This window comes from Pongo abelii, chromosome 15 (assembly GCF_028885655.2).
Source record: "Pongo abelii isolate AG06213 chromosome 15, NHGRI_mPonAbe1-v2.0_pri, whole genome shotgun sequence".
Classification (NCBI taxonomy): domain Eukaryota; kingdom Metazoa; phylum Chordata; class Mammalia; order Primates; family Hominidae; genus Pongo; species Pongo abelii.
In genome coordinates this window covers 74,221,681-74,245,558 of record NC_072000.2, presented here as the reverse complement: position 1 = coordinate 74,245,558, position 23,878 = coordinate 74,221,681, and the positions used below count along the sequence as shown (strand labels likewise).

The 23,878-nt window shown below is 45.5% G+C and overlaps 1 protein-coding gene across 4 annotated transcripts in view; it reads right to left on the bottom strand.

The window, feature by feature from the left end:
• The window catches only part of SMOC1 (SPARC related modular calcium binding 1), a 147,534-nt gene that overhangs the window by 15,688 nt on the left and 107,968 nt on the right, over positions 1–23,878 (bottom strand). For 2 of the 4 annotated variants that reach the window (XM_054530244.2, XM_054530245.2), the window contains exons 6-10: positions 23,369–23,458; positions 21,355–21,435; positions 4,850–5,042; positions 4,230–4,312; positions 2,304–2,409 (exon numbers count right to left, since the gene is read on the bottom strand). In XM_054530244.2, the coding sequence (XP_054386219.2) occupies positions 2,304–2,409; positions 4,230–4,312; positions 4,850–5,042; positions 21,355–21,435; positions 23,369–23,458 (553 nt within the window). The remainder of the gene's footprint in view (positions 1–2,303; positions 2,410–4,229; positions 4,313–4,849; positions 5,043–21,354; positions 21,436–23,368; positions 23,459–23,878) is intronic. The other 2 variants (XM_024232009.3, XM_024232010.3) reach the window with 1 other exon arrangement.

The window sequence follows — 23,878 nt, the reverse complement described above, 5'->3', positions numbered from 1 at the left end:
AAGGCCAACAACACTGCCTTTTCAAAATTCACCTTCTCCCCTCTTCTTGGAGATCTGGATGCCGTCCTCTCTATCTCGGAGACTGAGCAACTGAGTGCCACGGGCCGCCTCCAGCAGCTCCCGTCTGTGGGCCTGTTGAACCCTGTCTTCACCTTTCTCAGACTTAGTGCTGTTCTCCTCCTGGAGGAGTCCTGGCCCCCACCCACAGGGGCGGCAGAAACAGAGCCACAGCCAGAAACCAGCCTCAGAGCTCACGGGACCATGGGGGGCTCAGGGCAAGCACCCCGACAAGCAGTTTCCAAGACGGGCAACCACTGCACTCACTTTTTTCTTTTTTCTCCTTTCGTTTTTTTGTTGTTGTTGTTGTTAATTTTATTGTGGTAAGAACACTAAATGGGAGATCTAGCCTGTTAACAAACATCTAAGTGTATAGCACCGTGCTGTTAACTATAAGGACAATGTTGGATAGCAGATCTCTGGGACTTATTCATCTTGCTTTGCTGAAACTTGACACCCATTGGTTAGCAACTCCCCAAACCCCTGGCAACCACCATTCTGCTCTCTGCTTCTACACATCTGACTGTTTCAGGTACCTCATGTACATGGAATCATGCAGCATTTGTGCTTGTGACTGGCTCATTTCACTTAGCATAATGCCCCCAATATAACAGGATTTCTCTCTCTTTTAAGACTGAATATTACTCCACTGTATACATATACCGCATGTTCTTTATCTAGTCATCCATTGATGGGCATTGAGGTTGTTTCCATGTCTTGGCTATTGTGTGCACTCACTTTGATTTGATATAAAATTGGGTTTTCAAAATGGCTGCCTTTGTCTGCCTCAGGATGCAGAAACGTCAACAGGTCTGCTTGGAGCCCTAAACTCCTACCCTAAACACATACCACACAGTCCTGCCAATCACCACTGAGGGAGCTATGCTGGGGTCCTTCCAAGGCCTAGGCTTGTTCTCTTTGTGGCATTCCTTGTCTTATGGATAACAGCTCTGCCTCTGGGCAGATGCCGGGGGACTAGCGCTCCCTCCTCAGTGAGCCATATAAGTTCAGAGGCAGGCTGCCCATCCCTGCCAAGCCTAGGGTACCTCCCCTCCTGCTGTAAGGAGCCTAGACACTCCCCCACTTGTCTCTGCCAGTCTCTGCTGTGCTTCCCCCTCTGGCTTCATGAGCAGAAGTCTTACTCAGCATGTCTCACAGGACTTTCAGGATCTGAGTCCTGCCCACCTCTTCCATCTCACGATTACCACTCTTACCTCCTCCGCTTCCTCCTCCTCTGCCTATCCACCCCAGCCCAACCTAACTGAACCACAGATATGCACTTTCTTGGAGCCACAATATCCTTTCCTTCTCTCTGGATGGCTTTCTCTTTTCTTTGACCGGCTAAGTCCTACCTATCCTTTAAAACTCAGCTCAGATATCACCTTCTCCAGGAAGCCTTCTCTGACTCCTCCAGACTGAGTTAGACAACCATTCTCCATTCTTCCACCTGTGTCCTAGCACTCACCACAGATTTTGTAAGTATCTATCTATGGTCTAGTATCCCCACTAAGCTGCATCCTTTGAAGGTGGGACATGCCTCTATCCCCAGATACCTTGTCCTTAGCCCAGTGTTTGCTGTGTCTTCCATGTTCAAAAGGTGGTAAGCGGATGGATGAATGCATGCATGCATCTCCAACCGACTGGTCTAATGGGCCCAAACTCATGAGTGCCAGCAATGCTGGTTACTGCGGAGCATGTGCATTTCAGCCTCACGTCAGGACGGCCTCAGCTACCACCTCAATTCCTGACCTGAGCTATATTTGGCTATATGAGTGTCCAGTTCCATTGCCAAGAGCTCCTTGGAATTCTCAGGATGCCAAAAAGGCATTTGGTTCCTGCCTTCTAGGAGAGAAGAAAATTGCAAAGTGCTTTGTGCTCCCTCTCTGCCCTCCCTGTCCCCATGATATACCCATCACCCTTCCTGCCATTCAGAACTCTCACTCCAACCCATCACCTTCTGAGATTAAACAGCTGGAAGTCCCAGACAGCCCTGGACTTTCCTATAAATCAGGTAACTAAAAGCTAGGGACAAGCAGCTCCCAAAGAACAGGGAAGGTAGAGGGGCAGGAAGATTTTTGACAGAAGGCGGGTCAAAGCTATGGGTACATGGTTTCATGAAAAAGATCAACTTCCAGCCCTTGCCCTCCCCAAACCCTGCCAACTCTCCCACCCTCCCTCAGCATCTGAAAAGTCAGGGAGGGGCCCCACATTTTTCTCCTAGGCCTGATTCCTGCTCACATTCTCACCTCCCACCTCCAGTGGGCGCTGCTGAGTTAATGGCCTGAACCATGTCAGTGGTGAGAGCATCCAGTAGGCTGGTGATAAACTCCATTTTCTTCCCTTCTGGACAGCCTAAAAGATAAAATGAGATTTGAAGGTAGATGCCAGGTAATAATCAAGTCAACAGCTTTCTCAACTACCATTCTTTCCTAAACTTCTCAAAGCCCTTCTTGTCCAGCCAAATCCACTTTAGTGACTTGTTTACTGATCAGATGAGTCTCATAAACTTCCATAGTTCCTTTACCCATACCCCACAAAGGACCATCAGACCAAATAATGCTTTCAATTTTCTTCCATTCCACACGTTTTTGCTAGACAGCAACTCAGGCACCATGTTAAACGCTAGAGATACAGAGTGAACAATACAGAAGGTCCTTATCCTTGTACAGTTCACATCTACAGGGGAACTCAAGCTAATAGCCAAGCAGTCATCCTAAAGTGAGAAAAATACTGTGCTAGGGGTAAGAACTAGGGGCTGTGGGAGCACAAGGGAGGGAGAGAACCCCCAGTGGTCAAAGTTGACTTAAGTACACCTACCACCGGATCCATCCAAGAGCCTCCTCCTTTTTTCACTTCCCTCCTCATCCATCTTAGATTATAACTACAGCATCTCTCTTATAAATACTCCCAAGTCCTTGTTCCTTTTTTCCTCCTTGTATTATTCCAGGAAAACACAGTAAAGCACAGATGAACCTTCTATAGATACGCCTTTTCCATGTCTACATCACGTAGCTGGGGAAAACACCACCACACAACTGGATAAATGGGTGTCCTATAAAGTCATTATCACCAGCACCAAATGGGCCCTCTACACTACTCCCAGTGCTCCTTTTCAAAGCAACTCCACACAGAGATTAGCAACTAGCTCATTCTCTTCTGTCCCCAAATCCTCCAGGTCTCAGGTTCAACACTTGCTTCTCAGAGAAGCTGTGGAATCTAAAGCAGGTTCTCCCTGCCATTCTCACAGCACGTTCTGCTTTTCCTTCACAGTACCCACCACGACTATCTATAAATGCCTGTATTCATTTATTCATATCCAATCTGTCTCCTCCACTCTGTAAGTCTCATGTCAACTTTGACCACTAGATTATACCCAGTGCCTGGCACATAGTAGAATCTCAATTCACATTTGTTGAGGGGTTAGCTAAAAGGGGTACCCTGGCCACCATGACTCCATTCTTGTGATGGGGTGATTCCTACAAACCTCGTGTGGAAAATCCCTGACTTTTAGAACTCTCTGCTTTCAGTTCTCACTTGGAGTCCTGATAGGTCACAGGAAGGTGGCCCATTTCCCACTAGCACTAATCTGACTTTGTGCTGTGCAAAGACAATAAGATTCCAAGCCACCAATATTTAGTAATTTTACTGTAACTTGCAGGTAGAGATTGCTATAAATAAGGGGAAACCCGCACATTAGCCATTTGGAGGTACCAGGGCCCTGCCTATGTGTCTTGTGTCACACTCCATGGTCGTCCTGTGTCACCAGGGGTCGTCTGCCTCTTCAGAGCAAGCAGCAGACACTGTCCACATTGCTCAGGACAGCCCTTCCCTATAAGCTATCTTATCCTCACAGCTCTGGAAAAAATAACTCGCAGTGCTCAAAACATTGTCCTCATGGACCTCAGATGGACAACGCGTTGTGGAATTGCAGACAGGATTTTAACCCGATGACTACATTATAAAGACGAAGAGGCACAAGGAAGAGAAGCAACGTGCACAAGAGCACAGAGCTAATTAGGGATAAATCCCAGACCGGGATGTAGATCCCACGGCTCCTGGCTCCATCTTACACATGGGGAAACAGACAAAGAGGAGACAGCTTCTTCTGCATAATGAGAGAGTGGAGAAACAGAAGGAGGTGACGGTGCCGGCAGCGCAGCATCGTCTCCCACCTGGTAGCTCCCTGTCCTTGAAGGGGTCATCCGCCTCTGTAGTCTTGGCCCTGGCGTCGCTCTCACAACTGGGCATCACGTAGCTGGGAAAAGAGAGATATGGGAGGGATGGGAGGGGCTGGCAACTGAGCCTACTTCAGTCACTACTGCCCAGCAATGATCTATGTTGTCACCAAGCCTAAAGCACCAAGGGCGGGCAGCATGATATCTCTTGCGCTGTCCGGCAGCTACAAGGCAATCTTAGCATCGATGTTCCCATTGAGACATGTTCAGGCATGTCATTTCAACCACTCAAGCATAATAACAATGATACTTGAGCTGCACGCAGTATCTTTTTTGACCCATGGAACCTAGTGGCTTAGAAAGGGCAATAATCTCATCAGGAAACCGACGTTCAGAGAGGTTAAGTACTGTTCCAAGGTCTTAAGTTAGAAAGAGACAGGCCTGTGACCAGAATCCAGGTCCCAGGGTCTTTCTACCAGAAACTCTTCTACTCATTGAAAACATTGCTCTCCCAGGCACTCATCTCCCACCAAACCAGAGCAGGAACACTGGGAGATGCCAGCATGGATAACAGCCAGCAGCTGCGTTTTTCCCAGGACCCAGCCCGGGGGGCTTACCGTGTGGAGGTCCCAGGCAGCGGGCGCCCTGTGTCCACCAGCACACACCAGCAGTAGCCAGTGGACTGGTGGCATTGCACTGGCTTATAGAGTCCCCCAGGGGCACACTCAGGGATGACAATACCCTCACGGGGATTCTGCCGGGCCTCTTCCAGGGCACTCTGCCTCTCCTGGTCACATGAGTAGACTTTCTCTGCAAGAGAAGACATAGCCTGTGGTGACTATCACTCCTGTGATTTAACATTCCTGTCTTCTGTGCCCAGCATCCAAAGTAAGTAGCAAGGACCAGGCCTGGACCCAAGGAACTGTTGAGCTGCCCCATTGATGAATTACCACAGAGAGCTGTCTCCCATGCCAGCGCATGCTGAGGGGGCTGGAGGTTCAGAACCTCCCTGTGGCCATCTCTGCTGCCAGCATTCATTAGCATTCCCACCAAACAGGTTCAACTGCAGCAACAAGCCAGCCCAGGGACTCCAGGGATGCCCCGTCTCAGAGTGGCAGCTTGTCCCAAGGGTGGAATATCTCACTGTTTTCAGAGTGGCTCCTGCTGATGCTCTGTCTATGGGCTGCAGGAGAGGTGGGTGCAGGAGCCTGGCTATCCTGCAGGCTGATGCAGGAATGCCTGTGCATGTAGACCTTTCCAAGCCCAGACACAGCAGGATGGAGCCGTGGCCATCAGCCTCATGTGGAGTGATGCTCGGCACCCAGGAGGAGCAGAAACAAGGTCCAGCCTTGGCTTCTCCCCACCCTCCAACGCTGCTGGACAAAGTAGGCCGAGTGAATTTCAGTGAGTTACACAATGCTGCTTCCATCCAATTGGAGAGAAAACAGGCCCAGCCGGATGGTATCTGCACTCAGCAGCCTCAGGAACACATAGGCATGTCTGAACAGCCAAACCTGGTTTCCCCCGAGCCAGTGCCCGGCTGAGACAGTGCATGGTACCCTGTGTCCAGCATGGCCAGCTCCAGGGCATCTCACATCTGCACAGCCACTTACCTGAAAATTCTTCCCAATCAACTACTCAGCCTGCCTGGCTTCCCTTTTTGTTTTTTTTCTGGTTTTGTTTTTGTTTTAAGTATTAAAAATAAATAGTGTTGGGTTTCTTATTATAAAGAAGTTTTAAAAAAGAAACTTTGGAAAAACCTATAATCCTGCCAAAGTTAAACACTGTACCTTCCCTAGATTTTATGTACATACATACATGGAAATACAGGTGCACACATCTACTTTTTTGATAACAAAAGAATCACATCATAAACCTGTACTATTACTTTATTTTTCATTTACTCGTTTATTTACCTACTATATATTTTTCATACCACTATTCTACAACTCTTCTCTTGAAGAAGTTGACAGGAATGTAGTCTTGGGCACCCACTGAATGTTTACAGATTGTTACAAAAATACCCTTCTTAAGAGCAAAGAACTTGGTATCAGCAACCTGGAGAACCATGCTGTGCACTGAACAACAGCACAAGCGATCAAAATAACAGACACTCAACTCCACTTTAAGGAAGCCAACTTCGTTGAAATAATGGCTCTGTTAATGACACACATATAGGTAAAGCACGCATGTTTAAACAAACCATAGGAGTACACAGAGACACAAAGTAGCTCAATGTAGTTTTACAGAGAAGTCAGATGATAGAAAAACAATGCTATGTCTCACTGCTAGGAAAATGCTCAAAAACAATGACCTGGTGATTCTCATTGCAGGGTAAAAATATTTCCTTAGGGACATAAAAATATCTGAGGGCCACGAGGCAGGCACATATAGCATATTCACTATTAAAATAGAAAATGTTATTTTGAATTTGGGAAGAGAAAAAAAACTACTGTTTTCATAATGCAAATATAGAAAAGCTAAACAGAATCTCCTTGGCTAGAGGAAGAGGAGTTTAAAACAGCTGACAGACATCAGACTTGGGATTCTGCCTCCAACTGTGACTACCACCAGAACAGCATCTAGAGGCAGGAAAGAGACAGAAACTGAGCAGGGAGAGGGGCCTTGGGAAACCTGGCTTAAAGATCCGGCATTTTGACTTCAGCCCCTGGCTGGGAAGGTGCCATGGCAACTTCAAGGGGATTATGCAAGAATTTTTCAATAGCTCCCCCAACCCCAATTTGGTAGCCTTATTTTCCTACCTCGTATTTCATGCCATGAAAGAGGCAATAGAGGAGCAAAACCAAAGGAAAACAGCTTTTTACTGGCACCACGTTCATGTAACAACCTCTGACAGAGGCTTTAAATTAAGACTCTCCAGGCCAACCTTCTAAAGCCATAAATCAGACTGAAAGCAAGAGGCAAAGAAAGAAGGGGGGAACTTCCCCAGGGGCAGAGCGAATAATGAACCTGACTTCACACCACTGGGGGTCCCGAGACCCTCGGAAATGTGGACAGGAGCCATCTAAGAATAGGCACAGACTCGTGGTTTGGGCCCTGTTGATGGATTTCTGGAAGTCCTTGAAGGCTGTTCTGAGCTGTTTATAGTCAGTGTCTATGAAGTTCCATGGAGAATAAAATCATTAAAATGCCAGGCTCAGTGGCTCATGCCTATAATCCCAGCATTTGGGAAGGCTGAGGCAGGCAGATTGCTTACCCCACGAGTTTGAGACCAGCCTGGGTAACATAGCAAGACACTGTCTTTACAAAAACAAAAAACAAAAAACAAAAAGTAGCCAGCGTGATGGCGCATGCCTGTAGTCCCAGCTACCCAGGAGGCTGAGGCGAGAGGGCCACCTGAGTCCAGGAGGCTGAGGCTGCAGTGAGCCATGATCACGCCACTGCACTACAGCCTGGCCCACAGAGTAAGACCCTGTCTCAATAAAATAAAATAAAATAATAAAAATGATAAAGCTCACTAATTTGGAAAAATGGGGGATAGCAAAGAATTTTTTAAAAGCCTGAATGCGAGGTTTATCACTTTTTTATTTTATTATTTTTATTATTGATTTACTACTTCATTACAGTATCTGCAAGTCCAGGTGCCTCTAAGAAAGAGACAGAAGTGATTTATCATAATAGCACTAACCCTCTGTGAAGAGTACACAGAGAGTTTGTCTTACAGCCAAGAGAAAATCTCCCTTAAAATCATCTTTACAACTAATAACAATAAAAACAAACATTCATTGAGTGATATGTGCCAGGCAATAGACTAAGGGCTTTACCTAATGAATCCCTTTGCCCATGTGAGGTAGGCACTATTATTACGCCCATTTTGTAGACAAGGAAGCTGAACATTGGAGAGATTAATGGATTTTCCCAAGTTCACTCAGCCGGGAGACAGAAAGGCTGGGGGATCCTGACAGTCAGGCTTGACTTGCTAACCTCTAGACAGTGTTGCCTCTAACCATTTGCTCTAGGAGACAAATAAATTTATTTTTTACAGTGAGCTCTTCTATGTCAGTGTCTTTGCAGACTATCCCAAATCTGCTGCATTCAAAACCAAATGTGCTGGACACAGCACAGCTTCTTCTGACCAATGATGTCTTCTTGACCTAAGCACGCTACAAATCTTGTACCTGGATATTTTTCTCTCTTTGCCTCAGAAGCGGAAAACTTAAAACCAAATTTAACTCATCCACCATTGCAGAACTCTAAAATGAATAACAATAGCTAACATCTATTTGAGTATTTACCATGGGCCAGACTTGGAATTAGGTGCACTATTTGTATTAACTCACTTCAAACTCATTACAAGCCTTTAAGGGCAGTGTTGTTATCCTCATTGAACAGAAAAGGATGCAGAAACACAGACTGGCTGAGAAATTGGATGATCATAGAACTAGGAAGTGGCAGAGCTGACATTTCAGCACTGGCTGGGTGCTTCACCTCTGCAAGATCATCTTCTTGCCACAGGCTAATCTGATTTTTATCCTAACCTATATTTTTCTTTTACTCAGTATAGGTCATCTCATTACAAAACAGTCCTCACTGAACCGTGCCTCCCTGTGATCATGCCCTTGTGTGGACCCCTCCACGTGGACTCTGGTTTGCTTTGCCCAATAGAATGTTAGAGGCAATGCTGATGTTGTGTGTCAGGCCGAGGCCTCAAGAGGACTTGCAGCTCTCGCTTTCACTTTTGTGGAAGCTGCCCTGAGATCATCACAAGGAAGCTGGTCTCGCCTACTGGAGAACAAGAGGCCACAGAGAGGAAAGGGAAGCAGCTCAGGTCACAGCGAGTACCAACTGCAGATGTGAGAGGGAGGTCACTTTGTACATTCCAGCCCAGCTGATCCTCCCCCACCTAGATGAGTCCAGGAGTAAATTCAGGTAAAACAAGTACCCGGCCAACCCACAGACACATTAGAAAGAATAAATTATTTTTATGGTAAGCCAGTACATTTCGGAGCAGTCTGTTACACAGCAGCAGATAACTGAAACATCTAGACCTCAACTATTCATCAATTTACCCTGTACGTATTTTTGTAGCTCTGTAAGCCCTTCAGTCAACCAATCAATTATTCTTGAAGGGCTTCTCTAGAGGTTATGGGTCACGCAGATGCTAATCAGTGAGTACCACAGGGCATAAGCTTATTCCATATCTGAGGACCCAAATTTGTAACTCATCCACCATTGCAGAACTCTAAAATGAATAACAATAGCTAACATTTATTTGAGTATTTACCATCTGCCAGACTTGGTACTGGGCAGTTTGCTTGTATTAACTCACTTCAAACTCAAACAAGCCTCTAAAATAGTGTTCTTCTTATCCTCACCGAAGAGAGGAAGATGCAGAAACACAGACTGGCAGAGTCATTGGATCAAGATCACAGAACTAGGAAGTGGTGGACCCAAAAAGCCAGGCCACCCATGGGGCCACTATCATCCTCTGTCCTTCTCAGTTACCTAAATCCCAAATGCGTCTTAAAATTCACATCTATCAGTTTTCTTAGGTACCAAGAAGTCCCCTTCCAGAATGCAAGACAGGGGGCCTATTTCGTGGGTCTCTTCATGATCATGGGTTCAGAGAGGGAGCTCCCCAGAAGTGAACACACACTGTTCTAAAATAATCTCTGCTCAGGAACATTCAGGGAGAGATGACAAGATTAGAAGGTCTGGCCAGGTATCTATGAGAATGGGCCAGGACCATCTGTAAACACCTGGAAGCCATAAATGGAAGGGGAGAGGGAACAATTAGGGCTGTCCAGGGGGGCATGGAAATGCATGGCCACACATACACACACACGCCTGCCCCTATAATCCTGTCCCTCAGATGGTGCAGAGAAGAAGTGAGAGTCAGGTCATTCTGCACTTGGGAATGAGTGGTTAAAGTTTCACTGACAAACCTCTGACTGCCTAAGAGAAGAAACACAATAGAAAAAATATCCAAGCAAACTGCCCAGTACCTAGTCTGGCACATGGTAAATACTCAAATAGAAGTGAAACCATGTCCACCCCTTGTCACCAGAAAGCACACAACCCTGTCCACTACTAATTGCACATAGCAAAGAAGGACCAAAGTCCAGCAAGAGTGGGCAGGGCAGAAGACAGGAAAGGAAAAAAGAGGTTGGACCAGACAAACATGAACCTTGTCTCCAGGCCCAGGGCACGGGTTCTTTCACATCCCACCAAGAGAGGACAAGACTGGAGCACAGCTCTGTTGGCTGGGACTAGCCCAGGCCTCTGTGCCTCTCAATTACTCGTGGTGATTAGGAACAAAGAAAAGCATGGATAACCTAAATCCTCAGCTAATCCCCAGTCTTGATTTTAGCCCAGAGTTTAGTCTTTTATCCCAGAAACCTTTTCTTCGTCATCATTTTTTTCCTTTCTCTTCTTTTTTTGTTTAAAGCAAAAATGGCCAAAAAACATAAACATTACAAGATTTGAGTTTCACATCTTTGGGCTGGCCTTTCTTTCTAGACACTGCCTTCCAGAGGAGGAACTGCTGAAGAAAGGAGCAGACAGAAAAGCTGAGATCCTGGGTAACCCAACACCAAAGCACCTTCTGCACATGCAGTCAGCAGTTATTGGTAGGCCAGCTATGCTGTAAGCTTTTTGGAGAAAGAACATGGGAACCTCATGGTGATGGAGGAAGCGGAAGGTGAAGGGGAGACGGGTGGAGAGAGCAGACAGTAGACAGAGAAGGTCTGTGTCACTCAGGGTTCTGCAGAGAAAGAGAACCAACAGAAGACAGAGACAGGTGTATATGTATGTGTGTGTGTATCTTTATATCTATTTGTTTTGGAAAGGCTAGCACAGGGACAAGTGCTAGATATCTACAGATTATAGATACACACACATATACATAGAGAGAGAGAGAGTGATATTTTAAGGAATTGGCTATATAATTACAGGGGCTGACAAATCTAAAATATGTTGGGCAGGCCAATAGGCTAGAAATTCAGGTAAGAGTGATGGGGCGTCTTGAGTCCAAAATCAATAGGTCAGGTCAGCAGACTGGAAACTCAAGCAGGATTGCCATGTTACAGTCTGGAGAAGGAATTCCTTCTTTTGGGGGAAAACTCAGTCTTTGCTCTTAAGCCCTTCCATTGATTGGATGGGACCCACCCACATTATGAAGGGCAATCTGTTTTATTTGAAGTCAATTGACTGTAAATGTTGACCACATCCACAAAATACCTTCACACCAATATCTAGATGAGTGTTTGACCAAACAACTGGGCAGGATGGCCTAGCCAAACTGACCTATAACATGAAGCATCGTAAAGTCCATCTGAAAAATAAGTGCAAGAAAAAAGGCTAATCTTACAGAGAACCATACGCAGAAGAAATGAAGAAGAGTCACAAGCCATAAAAACATGGACTGGGAAGATGCCTTGATGAATGATGCAGTCTTCCCAAAGAAAGAATCAGAAGCTCTCCCAGTGGAGGCTCGGTTGGTAACCAAGGTGCCTACTCTGGCCATCCGGACAGGGAGTTCCTTATACTACAGAAAAAGTAAGCTGACATTGTCCTGAGAGAGGAGGACCTAAAGTAGGATCCTGAGCAGCAAATGAAATTAGGGCCCAGGAAGAGGACACAAAAAAGGACTGGGACCTTGTAGACCCAGGTTCTCACCCAGGATGTTACTGGTTGTATATGTACTGGGTGCTGGCATCATGTCAGGTGCTGGAGAGGCCAGAAAAATCCTCTAAGATGTAGCAAGCAGAAAGAATAAACCATGAGACCTTTGCCTACCCTCATTTTAGGCCATCCTCCATCCCTGAAGCTTTCCCTGAGGCCCCACCTGGAAAAAGGCTAGAAGCAGTGTGGCCGCTGTGGAGGATCTGCCCTCGTGGGCCCCTTGTCCTCGGTACCCTGACTTCACTGGATGCAAGTTCCTGGAAACTAGGACTCTGCACACCCTTCCTGAGCCTTCACCACACCCATCTCTGGTGGCCATAGGAGAGCCGTGGAATCTCTGGTGTACAAGATTCATAAAGGGTACTTGGTCCAAGAACCCTTCTATTGCTTGAGTCCCCATTATGTCACCCCCTCACAGAATTCTAGTCTGACACTTCAGAGATGGGGCTGCCCACTGTTGAATAAACCATAGGGATGAGACCACAGAGGCTGCAAAAAGAATATCTATCCCTTTGACACATCCTGGGAAATGCTACACTCAACCCTCAGACCATCAAGCACTGGATTTTCTTGGGGAAAAATCAATTAAAATGTTACCCAGACTGAAAAATGAGAGGCACTTACTTAGGTTTCACTGCAGAAGGAGTTGTCCCACTGAGCCAAGAATATTAAAGAAAAAATTAGCATTGTGTCACCTACGGTGACCCTGAAACCCCATCAAATACTTCACACCCACCTAGTCTCTTATCAAAAATGAATGAAATGCTGAAAGATAACCCAAAATATCAAACTGTGTGTTGAAAACAACCTTTCTAAATTACAACATGAAATTCCAGAGGCATAAGAAACCACATGGCTCTAGCCTCTGGATTCTCTAGGTCAGCGTGCGAGCATGTGAGAGTGTGGTGTCGGGAGCGTTCCAGAACTGTCGGGTGGCTGAGAATTTGGCAGAGGAAGGCACTGCAGGAGTAAAAGAGAGAAAGATAAGACCAGGTTGTAAGGAACTGACTTTGCTGTTTCAGAAAGGTTAGCACAGGGATGAGATATGGTACCCCGGGGAAGGGTTGCTGGACTCCATGATTTATGGGACATCACTGAGCAGGCCCTTGCTGTTTATTTAGCCACATGGGGTTTTAGCACCTATGGTTTCAAGCCAACTATGTGAACAGGTTATTTTTCTTACTTGTGGACTTTGCACTTTTTCACAGGAGGGGCTAACTGGCCCCCAGAGGATCATTTTTCCAAGCACCATTTGCTGGGCCGACTCTGCCCTGCTACCATGGCTTTCCATCACACACACCACTCAGTGCCACTTGGCCATCGCCAATTCCCAATTCCCAATTTCTCAACATCTATGTGACTCAGAGTTATGCAGGGGCTCTGGGAGCCCCTGAGGAGGGGGAGAGCCCACAGAACCATTGCTCAGGGCTTCTTTCCAAATAGAGGGCAGACAACTGGCCCAGAAAAGGAAAGGCCCTACCAGGGCAAGGAAAAAGCAAACGTCGCTGGCAAACAGAACAAAGTCAGCCGCTGAAATTGTGCTCAGGTTTGTATCAGGTAGAGGGAGGGTATGGGGAGAATAGAAACAGAATTTGCGCAAATTAAAGTCACACTTCTGTTGGCATGGGTTTTTCCATCCCCTTTAAGTTAAAAAGCCCTTTCCCCCACAGAATAGGCAGCAAAAGAAAGCAAAAATCTAACATCATCCCTCAATTGTAACCTACAAAGGGACCCAGGAGAACCCCCTGGAGGGAGCACCCTTCTGATTAACTCACTGGCCAAGAGAAGAACTGTCTCCAGCTCCAGCCCAGATGGAGATGTGAGGATAGTCTAAAAGCTCAACTGCCAGAGAGAACTCAGGGCAGTCAGAGGGAACTAGAGGTAGGGGATGAGGGAATACTAGGGCTTCCTTGGCAAGGCTAAAAGCAGTCGTAAGTGCCTATCACTCCTCCTGCATACTCCTATCCAAAGGTCTGGCATGTTAGAAGGTTCCGAAGTCAGCAACAGTTGGAATAGAGGCAATATAGGCAGTCAAGAGCATGGGCTTTGTGGTCAATGATTCAGGCTCTACCCCTTGTTTGCTCTGTGACCTTGGCCAGTTCAGGTTCCTTACGTGTAAAAGTAAGGTAACTCTTGCACATGCCTCACAGGGTCATTGTGAAGATTAAATGCAATCATGTGTGAAAAACATTAAACCTGGTGGCATAGTAAGTTGCTAAATGGCAGCTACTATTCCTATTAGCTTGTCTAAGGTAGCAGTGTGGAGCAAACATGGTCTTCCTGCCCTATCCATGTGAATGACCAGTCTCCTCAACAGGACTCCAGTAGCTGACCAAAGGCAGGGGAATGGAGCAGTATGCTCCAGAGGCAGGCAATAAAGGGGTATTAGGTCTATAGGTAAACTAAAAAAAATATGCACATATAGCTAAGAGTTTATCTGCTTTTTCTAATCACTATGCCAGCAATTCAAAACAATGTCAGTGATAAAATACTCCTCCCCACTGGTATGGACCACACCATCACCCCCCATCCCTTTGGTGCACCACTGCCCAATGGTCAGCTCCTGCCTTAAACGTTCCTTGTATTTCATCCTTTGACCCCTCAGTGGCAAACAGAGGCCTTAGTACATGATAGTTCTTGATGGATCTATGACCTTGGACAAGGCCCTTAGCAAGTCTGGGCTCCTGTTTTCTCATTTAAAATTAAGCGGCAATGCTAGATGACTCTCAGGCCCTTCTCACTCTAACAGCCCACAGTCTTACAATTAAACAAAATCAGGTGCACTTCCCCATGACTCAGGGGCCAGATCCAAACTTAGCTTCCCAAGTCCCAATGGAACTCAGAGCACCAGGAAGGGGCTGGGTTAAGGGGAAGGCTGCTCGGTGCTCTCAGGTTCTCCCTCGTACCTCATACCTCTTTCCACAGCCCTGCTATGTGGCCTGTGAGCCACACCTAACCTGCTATGTCTCGGAGATCCCATCTTCAGCACAAAAGTAACACCATCCACCCCATATCCCTGACGTTGGCCGAGGCCACCTCCTCACAGGGATGTTTACAGTTGGCACTGTAAGTAGGGCATGCTGCTGGGATGAAGTGTCATGGGTGAGGAGGTGTAAGGGAAAATTACAAACCAACCAGCCTGTCTAAATAGTTTCTCTCTGTGTAACCCAAAATGGTCATGCATGGCTCACCATGGTCTGAAGTTGTGACCGCTTCCTTCCCACGCAGAGACTGAGTTCCTACAGGGTAGGGAAGAACAAGATCGAAATTCTACAGAGGATGTTTCATCCAGGATGGATTGTCCCAATATAGCATGGAGGCATTTTTCTTTTTAACTTTTCCCCCAAGGCATCACTCACTCACATCCGCTCAAATTTTAGAGAAGTTCCCATCTCTATTGACTCACGGCATTAAGTGAGCAGATACGACCCTTCCACCAAAAAGAATATGAAATACCTCACAGTATTTTTGCAATGACAAGTACTGAGAAATAGCAAGCTGCCTTTTTTCTAGTTTTTCTCAGTAACTTCATTGGCTTTAACCTGACAGTCTCTGTACTTTCATTGGCCTTAAACTGACAGTCTCTGTACTTTTAAGAGCAAGTTCTAGCAAATAAAAATTTAGACAGAAAGGGAGGAAAAGGCACAGACAAAGGTGGAAGATGAAAAAGCTATTTAAATTTATCAAAATAAAGTATCACAACTTCACTCTTTACTCCCCAAAACATGAGTGTTGCCTGTGTGAGTGTGTTTATGAGATGTAGACCCCATCTACTTCCAAAGCCACTTTACAAATAAACACAGAACAAGGACCCTCAGATCTAAGCAGAGACTGTAGTTGACTTCCAGAAAATTGGAATGAGCCAATGACAATACCTGGGCAAGATCTTTAATTTCAGTGTCTTAGCAGCAGAGGCCAAAAGGAAAATACCAGGGCATGTAGTTTTGCTATCAAACATTAAAAAGCAGACACAACACACTCACCTCCAGAAACAGAAACAGAACCCTTGCTGGTACAGCACATCATCCCAGTGCTGGGTCCTGCAGCACATCCCTCCACCCTCCCCAACCTTTGTGTTCCAAGCAGACAACGTGGGGCGAAGCAGCAAGGCGACCAGGAAAGCTAATTTTAAAACAAGGTAAAAATGGACTGTGCGGCTAGGCTCCCTGGGGCCTCCAAGTGTGTTTATTGCTTCTCTCTGCAAAGGGAAATTTTAAGAAAGAACAAGGCCTTTGTTGCCATGGAGAAAGCCATAGGGATGACCACCCATCCCCCATCCCCAGCTCAATTCTACTGGCCATGATTGACCAAGGCACCTGCATCAGAGAGACGGGCAGATATCCAGAAGGCCAGTTATGGAAATAAATATCCAGGGTGTGTTTTTATATAGATATTTTAAATGCACACAAGCCCAGACCCATCCTCGGCTGCTAACGTTAGTGGATTACTCATTCTTCCTCCCAATCACGTCATGTGCGAGATTCCAGGTGGCCATGGGGTATTTGCTTACGACGGCTACCGCTGGTTTCCCTGTGAGCTGTTTATTTTTCCAGGCCTCAAGTCATTACATCAGCCAGTGGTTTCTAGGCGGGCCAAGAGTGCTGGCTTGGGGGGTGGGGGAATCCAGCCAGGAGGTGTAGTTGCCTCAGTGACCCCAAGTCCCAGTCATAGCAGCTATCCCAGCAGGAACTTCCTGGGTGAGGAAGGAGCAATCTAAGACGTGGCCAAGTGGCCTGAAGCAGGCCTAGAAGAGCAGCAGTCTGATACTGTGAACAGCTTACCTGTGACAGGTAAGGTGACGTGAGAAAACACAGTCACAGTCATGCACGAGGAGGCCAGGGTGTCACTTTCATGGTAAAACTTAAAAGAAATGCATTTCCACCTTGTGTCTGTGCTGATGGCTGTATCTCCAGGGAGCAGAGTCACCATGAGCTGCTCCATTCAATGACGTAGAGAAGGAAGCGCTGCGGGTCTAAGAGGCAAGGGAGGAAAGGCATGGCCCTTTCAGATTTAACTCACAGGGCCAGGGTCTAGGGCCTCCTTGAGGTCCTTGATCAGATCATGGAAGAAGTTAACTGGAAAAAAAACAGGGACAAAGGAAAGAAAGAGATGACAAAATGAAGAGGGAAGTCACACCACTCCACTCCACTTGAGGCCACAGAGTCAAGCCCCCAGGGCAGAAGGAAATGAGTGGTGGGCCTTGGGAGCATTACTATGCTGCACAGAGAAGAGCTGCATGAACATATTTCCTGAGAGATTATACTTGCCCAGAGGAGAAAGGGTGGAAGTTTGTCATATAGAAACAAAGATGTAAATCAGAGCCATAGGAAAGTGCCTGCACATAGTCAAATTAGAAACATGAGAAGATGAGGTGAAAAATTAGATGAAACCTAATTCTTGTCACTTATTTCATATCTTTATCATCTGTAACATGTAGATGGTTAAAAAATATTTTAAACACTAGGTATATTAAGAAATGCCTTGGTAGCCAACCCCTGATACATATATAAAAAAAAAAACTTAGCAAGAGTTCATATTTCCTTATAAAAGCAGAAGAGAGGCTCCATCCAACACTCATCTATGGGAAGATGCTGTTCTCAAGTTCTAGGGTATTAGCTGGCCAGGTACATTGTCTTCCTGAATGCAAAAGGAATTCCTGGTGCACTGGAGATGCAATGGAGGAGAGGTTCAATGGAGGCGAGAACTGAAGAGAAGAGCAAAGAAGCAAATCTGTCAATGCTGAACTTGCCAAGTACTCAAAAGGTGACACTGACTATAGTGAACACATGACAAAGCCTTAAAAACAAGGGCCAAAACTTCCAGGAGCAGAGAAGGAGACTAGGAGAGTCTGTAGGCATATGTGTCATGTTATTGCAAAACTTCAGCTGCCCAGTGGAACCTTTCCAACATCAACAGTCCCCAGGCCAGAAAACAAACCTGGCGTCACAGGGTCTGAGTGTGAAAAAAGGATGTGTGGGGTGTAAAAGAAACTGGGATAGCCTTTTTGCCTCTGAGAGACAGCTGAGAAGAAGAGCTCTCATCCCGATGGGCTTCACGGAGTCCCATGGCAACCTCCCCGAGGATGCAGGCTGAAGCACACCTGAACCCAGGATCATCCATCAAACTCTAATGAAAAACTGTCTCAGATGTTTGGCCAAGAGGCTCCAGTCCCTACCAGAGCCAAATATCCAGACATAAGTTATCATTAAGGTATATCTGACTTCTCATTAAACCAAATATGATAACATGTGACAAGTGGCTAGCAAAAGACATAAAGATATTCCACCAAGAGTCACCAGTGTTTTGTTGGGTTTAAAAAATCATTTATGGTATACCTACTACGTGCCAGGCATTACACAGATGCTTTTGAGTCCTCACAAAGAAATCCTGCAAGGCACTAAAACTTTGTTTTACATATAAGGAAATCAAGACTCAGGGAAGTTAATTAACTTTCCCAGGCTCACCAAGCTGCTCAGTGGGAAGCTAGCATTGGAAACCAGGTTATAGGTTTGTCTGACACCAAAGCCCATGCTTTTGCCATTACGTGGTTTATCTCCGCTACATGCAAAAGACTCCCTACCCCCTGCCTAAGAAAGCCAAACATCAAGATGCTTTTTTGGCAACCCGTTTGTGGGAGCATGCACCAGAACCGGACATTAAAGCTTGGAAAAGGTTTGTGTGAGATGGTGAAGAGCCTTGTGAGCTGCCTCAGAGCTCCTGTGCTGATGCAGGCTTACCTGGGCGTGTCAGGAAGCATCCTCCTTCCTGGACTATGAGAGGGGCCAGAAAACTTAAGTAAGACATACCCATACACACACTCCCATCCAAATGCTTCTATTTCAATCATATATGCCAGAAGCCAGAAAGCTTTTCTGTAAAGGGTCAGATAACAAATATTTTAGGCTTTGCAGGCCATACAGGGTCTGTCACAACTATTCCACTCTACTATTTAGATGAAAATGGTCACAGACACTACATAAATATATGGCTGTGGCTGTGATCCAACCCAACTTTATTTTCAAAAACAGGCAAGTGACCATTTGACAACCCCTATTATAGGCCTTTGTGGCACCATATATTTTATACATAATTATATCAAAGAGATTGATAGGCATTCAGCCAATATTACCAGTTGACCATGATGGAAAAAGTCCCAGTTGAGTAGGAGATTCCTAAGTTATCAATCTCTAACAGTTAGCCCTGGTCTCAGTTTCTCCCAGGGAACTGTTAGGTCTCTCCCAACTATCCTGTCATATACACTAACCTTACAGATATAACTGGGGTCATGCAGAGAAAAATAAAGGTGGCCACGCCACCCCAACAAAAGGAAGGTGGATGGACCTGCCCAGAATCCATTTCTCAACATGACCCTATTCTTATCTAATTGGAGAGTAGGAATGAAAGCAGAAGAACTTCAGCGGAAGCAAAGATTATCAACTGACTTTGACCTCACCACTTTACTACACGCAGAGAATACAGCCCAAGAAGACAGGCATTCTATTCCCAAGGATAACTAGTTTTCTCCAGCCCAACCACTCCCTAGCTATGACTCAGGACAAGTTACTTCCTCTGTCTCAGCCTCTGACTCTTCATCTGCAAGACGGAGACAAGAACAATAGCTATCTCATAGGGTTATGGTGAAGCTCAAGTGAGATGACAAATGTAAAGTTCCACAGGACCTGACACAAAGTAGCTATTATGACAGTGCTATTCTAATTTTACTGATAATGATGATGATGATGATCTTTTCTCCTCCATCATTCCCCAAAGCAATCAAATGCATGGGTAAGTGAAAAAGAAATTCAAGGAAGCAATTGTTAAGGGCCAAGTGAGTGTTTCAGGCAAAAAAGTGCTGTATGTTATAATTCAGAGAGCTCACCTTCGTATCTTCCACTTGGTCACAGAATGAGAATTAACTCATGGGGGTCTTGCAGACCTTCCAGGGCCTCAGGGACTAGGAGACCAGTTGCAAATGTTACTTCCAGCACCAGGTACTACAGGCACCAAAACCACTTCTATTTGATTTATATTTGCCTAACAGGGAAAGGGGAATAGAGGGGGTCCTAAGAAGAAGCCTAATAGATGCCTTTGCTTAAGGTGACAATCATAAATTCTTTCTGATTGAAGAATTTTCAAAATAAGCACCATCATTACTGTTCCCACTATTCATACCAATAATAATGATAATAATAAATACATGTACTTACAATTTATCAGTTAGCCAGGCATCAGTTGAGTGCCATATAGACATTATCTTAGTTAACTTTTAACCATAGCCCTTTGAGGGAGAGATTGTGATTCCCATTTTATGAACGAGAATTGAGGCTCAAAGGAATTATGTGACTTGACTGGGGTCACTAAGTGTTGGAGCTACAATGTGAACCCAGGTTTCACTAATTCCAAAGCCTGTGCTTTAACCACTGCACTATTCTGTCAAAGACTGACCCAAGGGAGTTCACAGTCTCCTTTCACTCCACCATCCCATATCTCCAACTTTTATCAGTGAACAGACACATGAAAAGGCAGTGACCAGCCCAAGTCACAGAGGAACTCAACTGATGGCGTGTGAATTCACCTCCTGGTCTATATAATTCCTTGCATTCTAATGCCACATCGCCACCACTAGGACAGAGCTGGTGAACTGGTCAACTTAAAGGGGACCAATGACAGGACACTCATTAATTGATGGTCATGTAAAATTCTGCCTGCTGGTTCAAAGTCATATATCTTTTGTTCATAGTCTTGCCACCTATAAGGAAAAGAAGATATGGCTAAATTCAACAACCAGGCATAAATTATGCAGAGTGGTATTTTGCATAATGAAGTCTTCGGTTGAAAAGATGATCCTCCTTGATAAAGATACAGATTTCGCTTGTGAACACATTTTCCTGTTGATGAACATTTAGTCTTTATTGATAGTAAATAGACCTCTTTACTGACTCTGGTCTTTATTGTTATTAAATAGAGTCTACAAAAATATCCTACAAATATGATCACCCTTCAAAAATTATCACTTTCTACAGAGGGTTCAGCCAGTGCTCAAACTTGACCACTCACAAGACCCCCTACTAAAAGATCAGACCAGAGAAGACATGACTGTAAGCAGCTATTTAGAGCCTTCAAAACACACAGAATCGACTCCCTCCAGGCTTGAAGTCCAACTTCTTTATGTCCAGTCATTCTTCTTTCAAATTCTTCTGCATGGCATATGGAAAGTTAATCAAAATATTACAATATACAGTCAAAGAAATTTGTTAAGAGGATAAACGACCTAAGAAAGATGATCCGTGAGATGATAATTGAAGAAAATTAAAGTTGGAAGGGATTAACTCATCCAATCTCTTTATTTTATAGCTATAGAAATTGACAACCAGACAGATTAAATGATTTTTCCAAACCCACACAATAAGTAGTCACAGAACCATGGGGCAAAGAAGGATGGACTGGGTACATATATAATCCAAGGAAGGTTATTTACCTGAATTTCTTATGTTGGTGTTGTTCAGTTTGGAGTCCTTGATCACCAAGTGTTTAATCCATAGAGTTGGGGCTGTGATTTCTAGGGGTGAGGAAAAGGAGAGAGAAAAAGTCTGGGCAAAGAGACTATGTGAGTGGAAGTGTAACCTCAGATTTCTTAATAGTCATTTTTCAAAGTCTGAGGCATTGAGGCTTCAGCTCTCTCCCACATCCACTCCTCCCAGTTCCCCTCCCTTCCTCACAACGGAAGCTCCTCTCCCCAACAGCTCATAAGAGCCGATCAGGGCATCCTGTGCTGGGAAGCAGAGTGGTCAGAATGCAGAGGCGCTGAGCACTCCATCCAGGAATAAAAATATTATCCCAGGAGGTAAGGAACATGGGCCAAGCCAAGTCCCTCTCAGCTGCTTCCCTGGGAGAAGATTTAAAGGGGATAAATCAACAAACAAACGCCAAACAAACCACAGAGACCATTCTAGGGGAAACGGCTGAGCCGAGATTGCTCCAGATGGGAAAGAAAGGAGTGCGTCTCATGTGTGCTTCAATCCCCTTTCTAATGGCTTCTCATGCGCACAGGCTGAATTCCTCCATCCAGAGAGTGCCAGGGTGCCTCCAGCCTCTCCAGGATTTGGTCACCCAGTGGACAAATGGGAATCCTAAGTGACCTGAGCATACTGTGGAGTGACCTTCAATGAGGGTATTGGGGAGGTCTCCTAAGATGAGACAGTCTCCATCCCTCACCTGACCCCCCAGGGTCCCAGACTTGTCAATGATCCAGGACCTTTGTGGATCACAGAGACATCTACAACTAAACTTTTAGACATGAACATACAAAACTTCCCATAAGTGAGCTGATTGCAAAGGATATTGCACATTTCAATCCTCAGAGCTGAGCTTGTGCTAGGGACATTCATAGTCACAATGTTAACCCGTGGCATGATTTCTTTTTATTCTTCTGTCACTCTGCCCAGTCTCATGATCCAGGGCTGGATACGCTTAGCTAGGAGCTCCTCAAAGTTTGCTACACATTGCACTAAAATCCCAACCTTATTGTCATATTTTAGAGACTTCACTCTGCCAAACTTCCAGTTCCTCATCAGGGGAATATGGAGTACTTAGTACAGTACACTGAAGAAGAGTACAGGCCCTGAGCACCTCCAACTTGAACCTTCTGCACCCCACACTCCTATCCTCTCTCTATGCCTCCAGAGACTTCCAGCCTCTCTTTTGCCACCAGCCACAATTTCTCTTGACCTAGAATTTCTCCTCTCCAAAATGTCCTGCCTCAACTCTCAACGTCCCTACAACCTACACGAACCAGTCCCACTGGCCAATCTCCTTCCTGCGACTTTCCTCACTGTATCCCATCCCTACCTCATTCCCCTCTTGTCCATGCCAGCACCCTGCCTGGAACACCGAGACTCCTCCCCTCCACTTTCAAGATCCAGCTCAAGTCCTGGCTCTTCACAAAAGCTTTTCCCAGACCATGGTGATCTCTTTCTTCCATAAATGTCTATGACAATAAGAACGGAGACCACGTAATTTAACACATAAAGCACTCTAAGAATTGCAGCTGTCTTGAGAGCAAAGGCTTACATCTCCAAACCTCCTTTTCATCTCCCAGAGGGGCTCACACAGTGCCAGGCACAGAGTGGACACTTGTAAGTGTCAATTAGTTTACTGAAGGGACACTGCTGGCCTGACTATCTTTCTCAGCTGTGATTCCTGGGTCTTGGCAGCTCCAAGGGTCTGTCCAGGCTGTGTTATTGTTGGACACCAGGAGACAGGCAGGAAGCCTGAGAGAACAGAGGGCCCTTCCAGAAGTGGAGAGTGTACCAGTTTCTGGGAGGATTTGCATTTTTTAAAAAGGTTAAAACAACCCAGCTTACACTGGGAAAAATTGAAATTAAAAAAGAAAATAATAATAATAAAACTTAAACAAACATCCAACGTTAAGACTTTTCCCAAACCTGAAAATGAGTGGGAGAATGAACATCAGAAGTAATGCAAGAGCTTACCATCTCCATCGAACACCGGCTGGGTCTCCATCGTGGGCGTTGGCTTAGACCCGTCATCTGAATTGAGGGTTAAAAAGAATCGAAAGGAGACTACCATTATTGAGGTAAATACTATCTACTCTCCAGCACTGTTGAATGGTTGGGGTTTGTACAAGGCCCGGCCAAGTCCCAGTGAAGAGAACAAAGAAAAAGAAACAAAAGAAGAAAAGGGCAAGAAGGAAAAGAGAACCATAAAGAGACAAAACAACAAAACAAATCCAGGTGTGTGTTCACCATCCCAAGGCATGGACGAAAGGAGCTAAAGCTTCATGGCTTTGGGGGACCGTTTCTCACAAATCTGAGGATACCAGTATGACTCTGCTGGCCCTTGTTCCCGCAGGAAAACTGGAAGGCAGTATCTCCCCCTCAGCCCTGAGTTATGGCCAGGCATGTTAGGATAAGGTTGGCAATCCTTATGGCATCAAATTATGGTGTCCCCAGCTCCTTTCCTGCCCTAAAGCTACCAGCTCA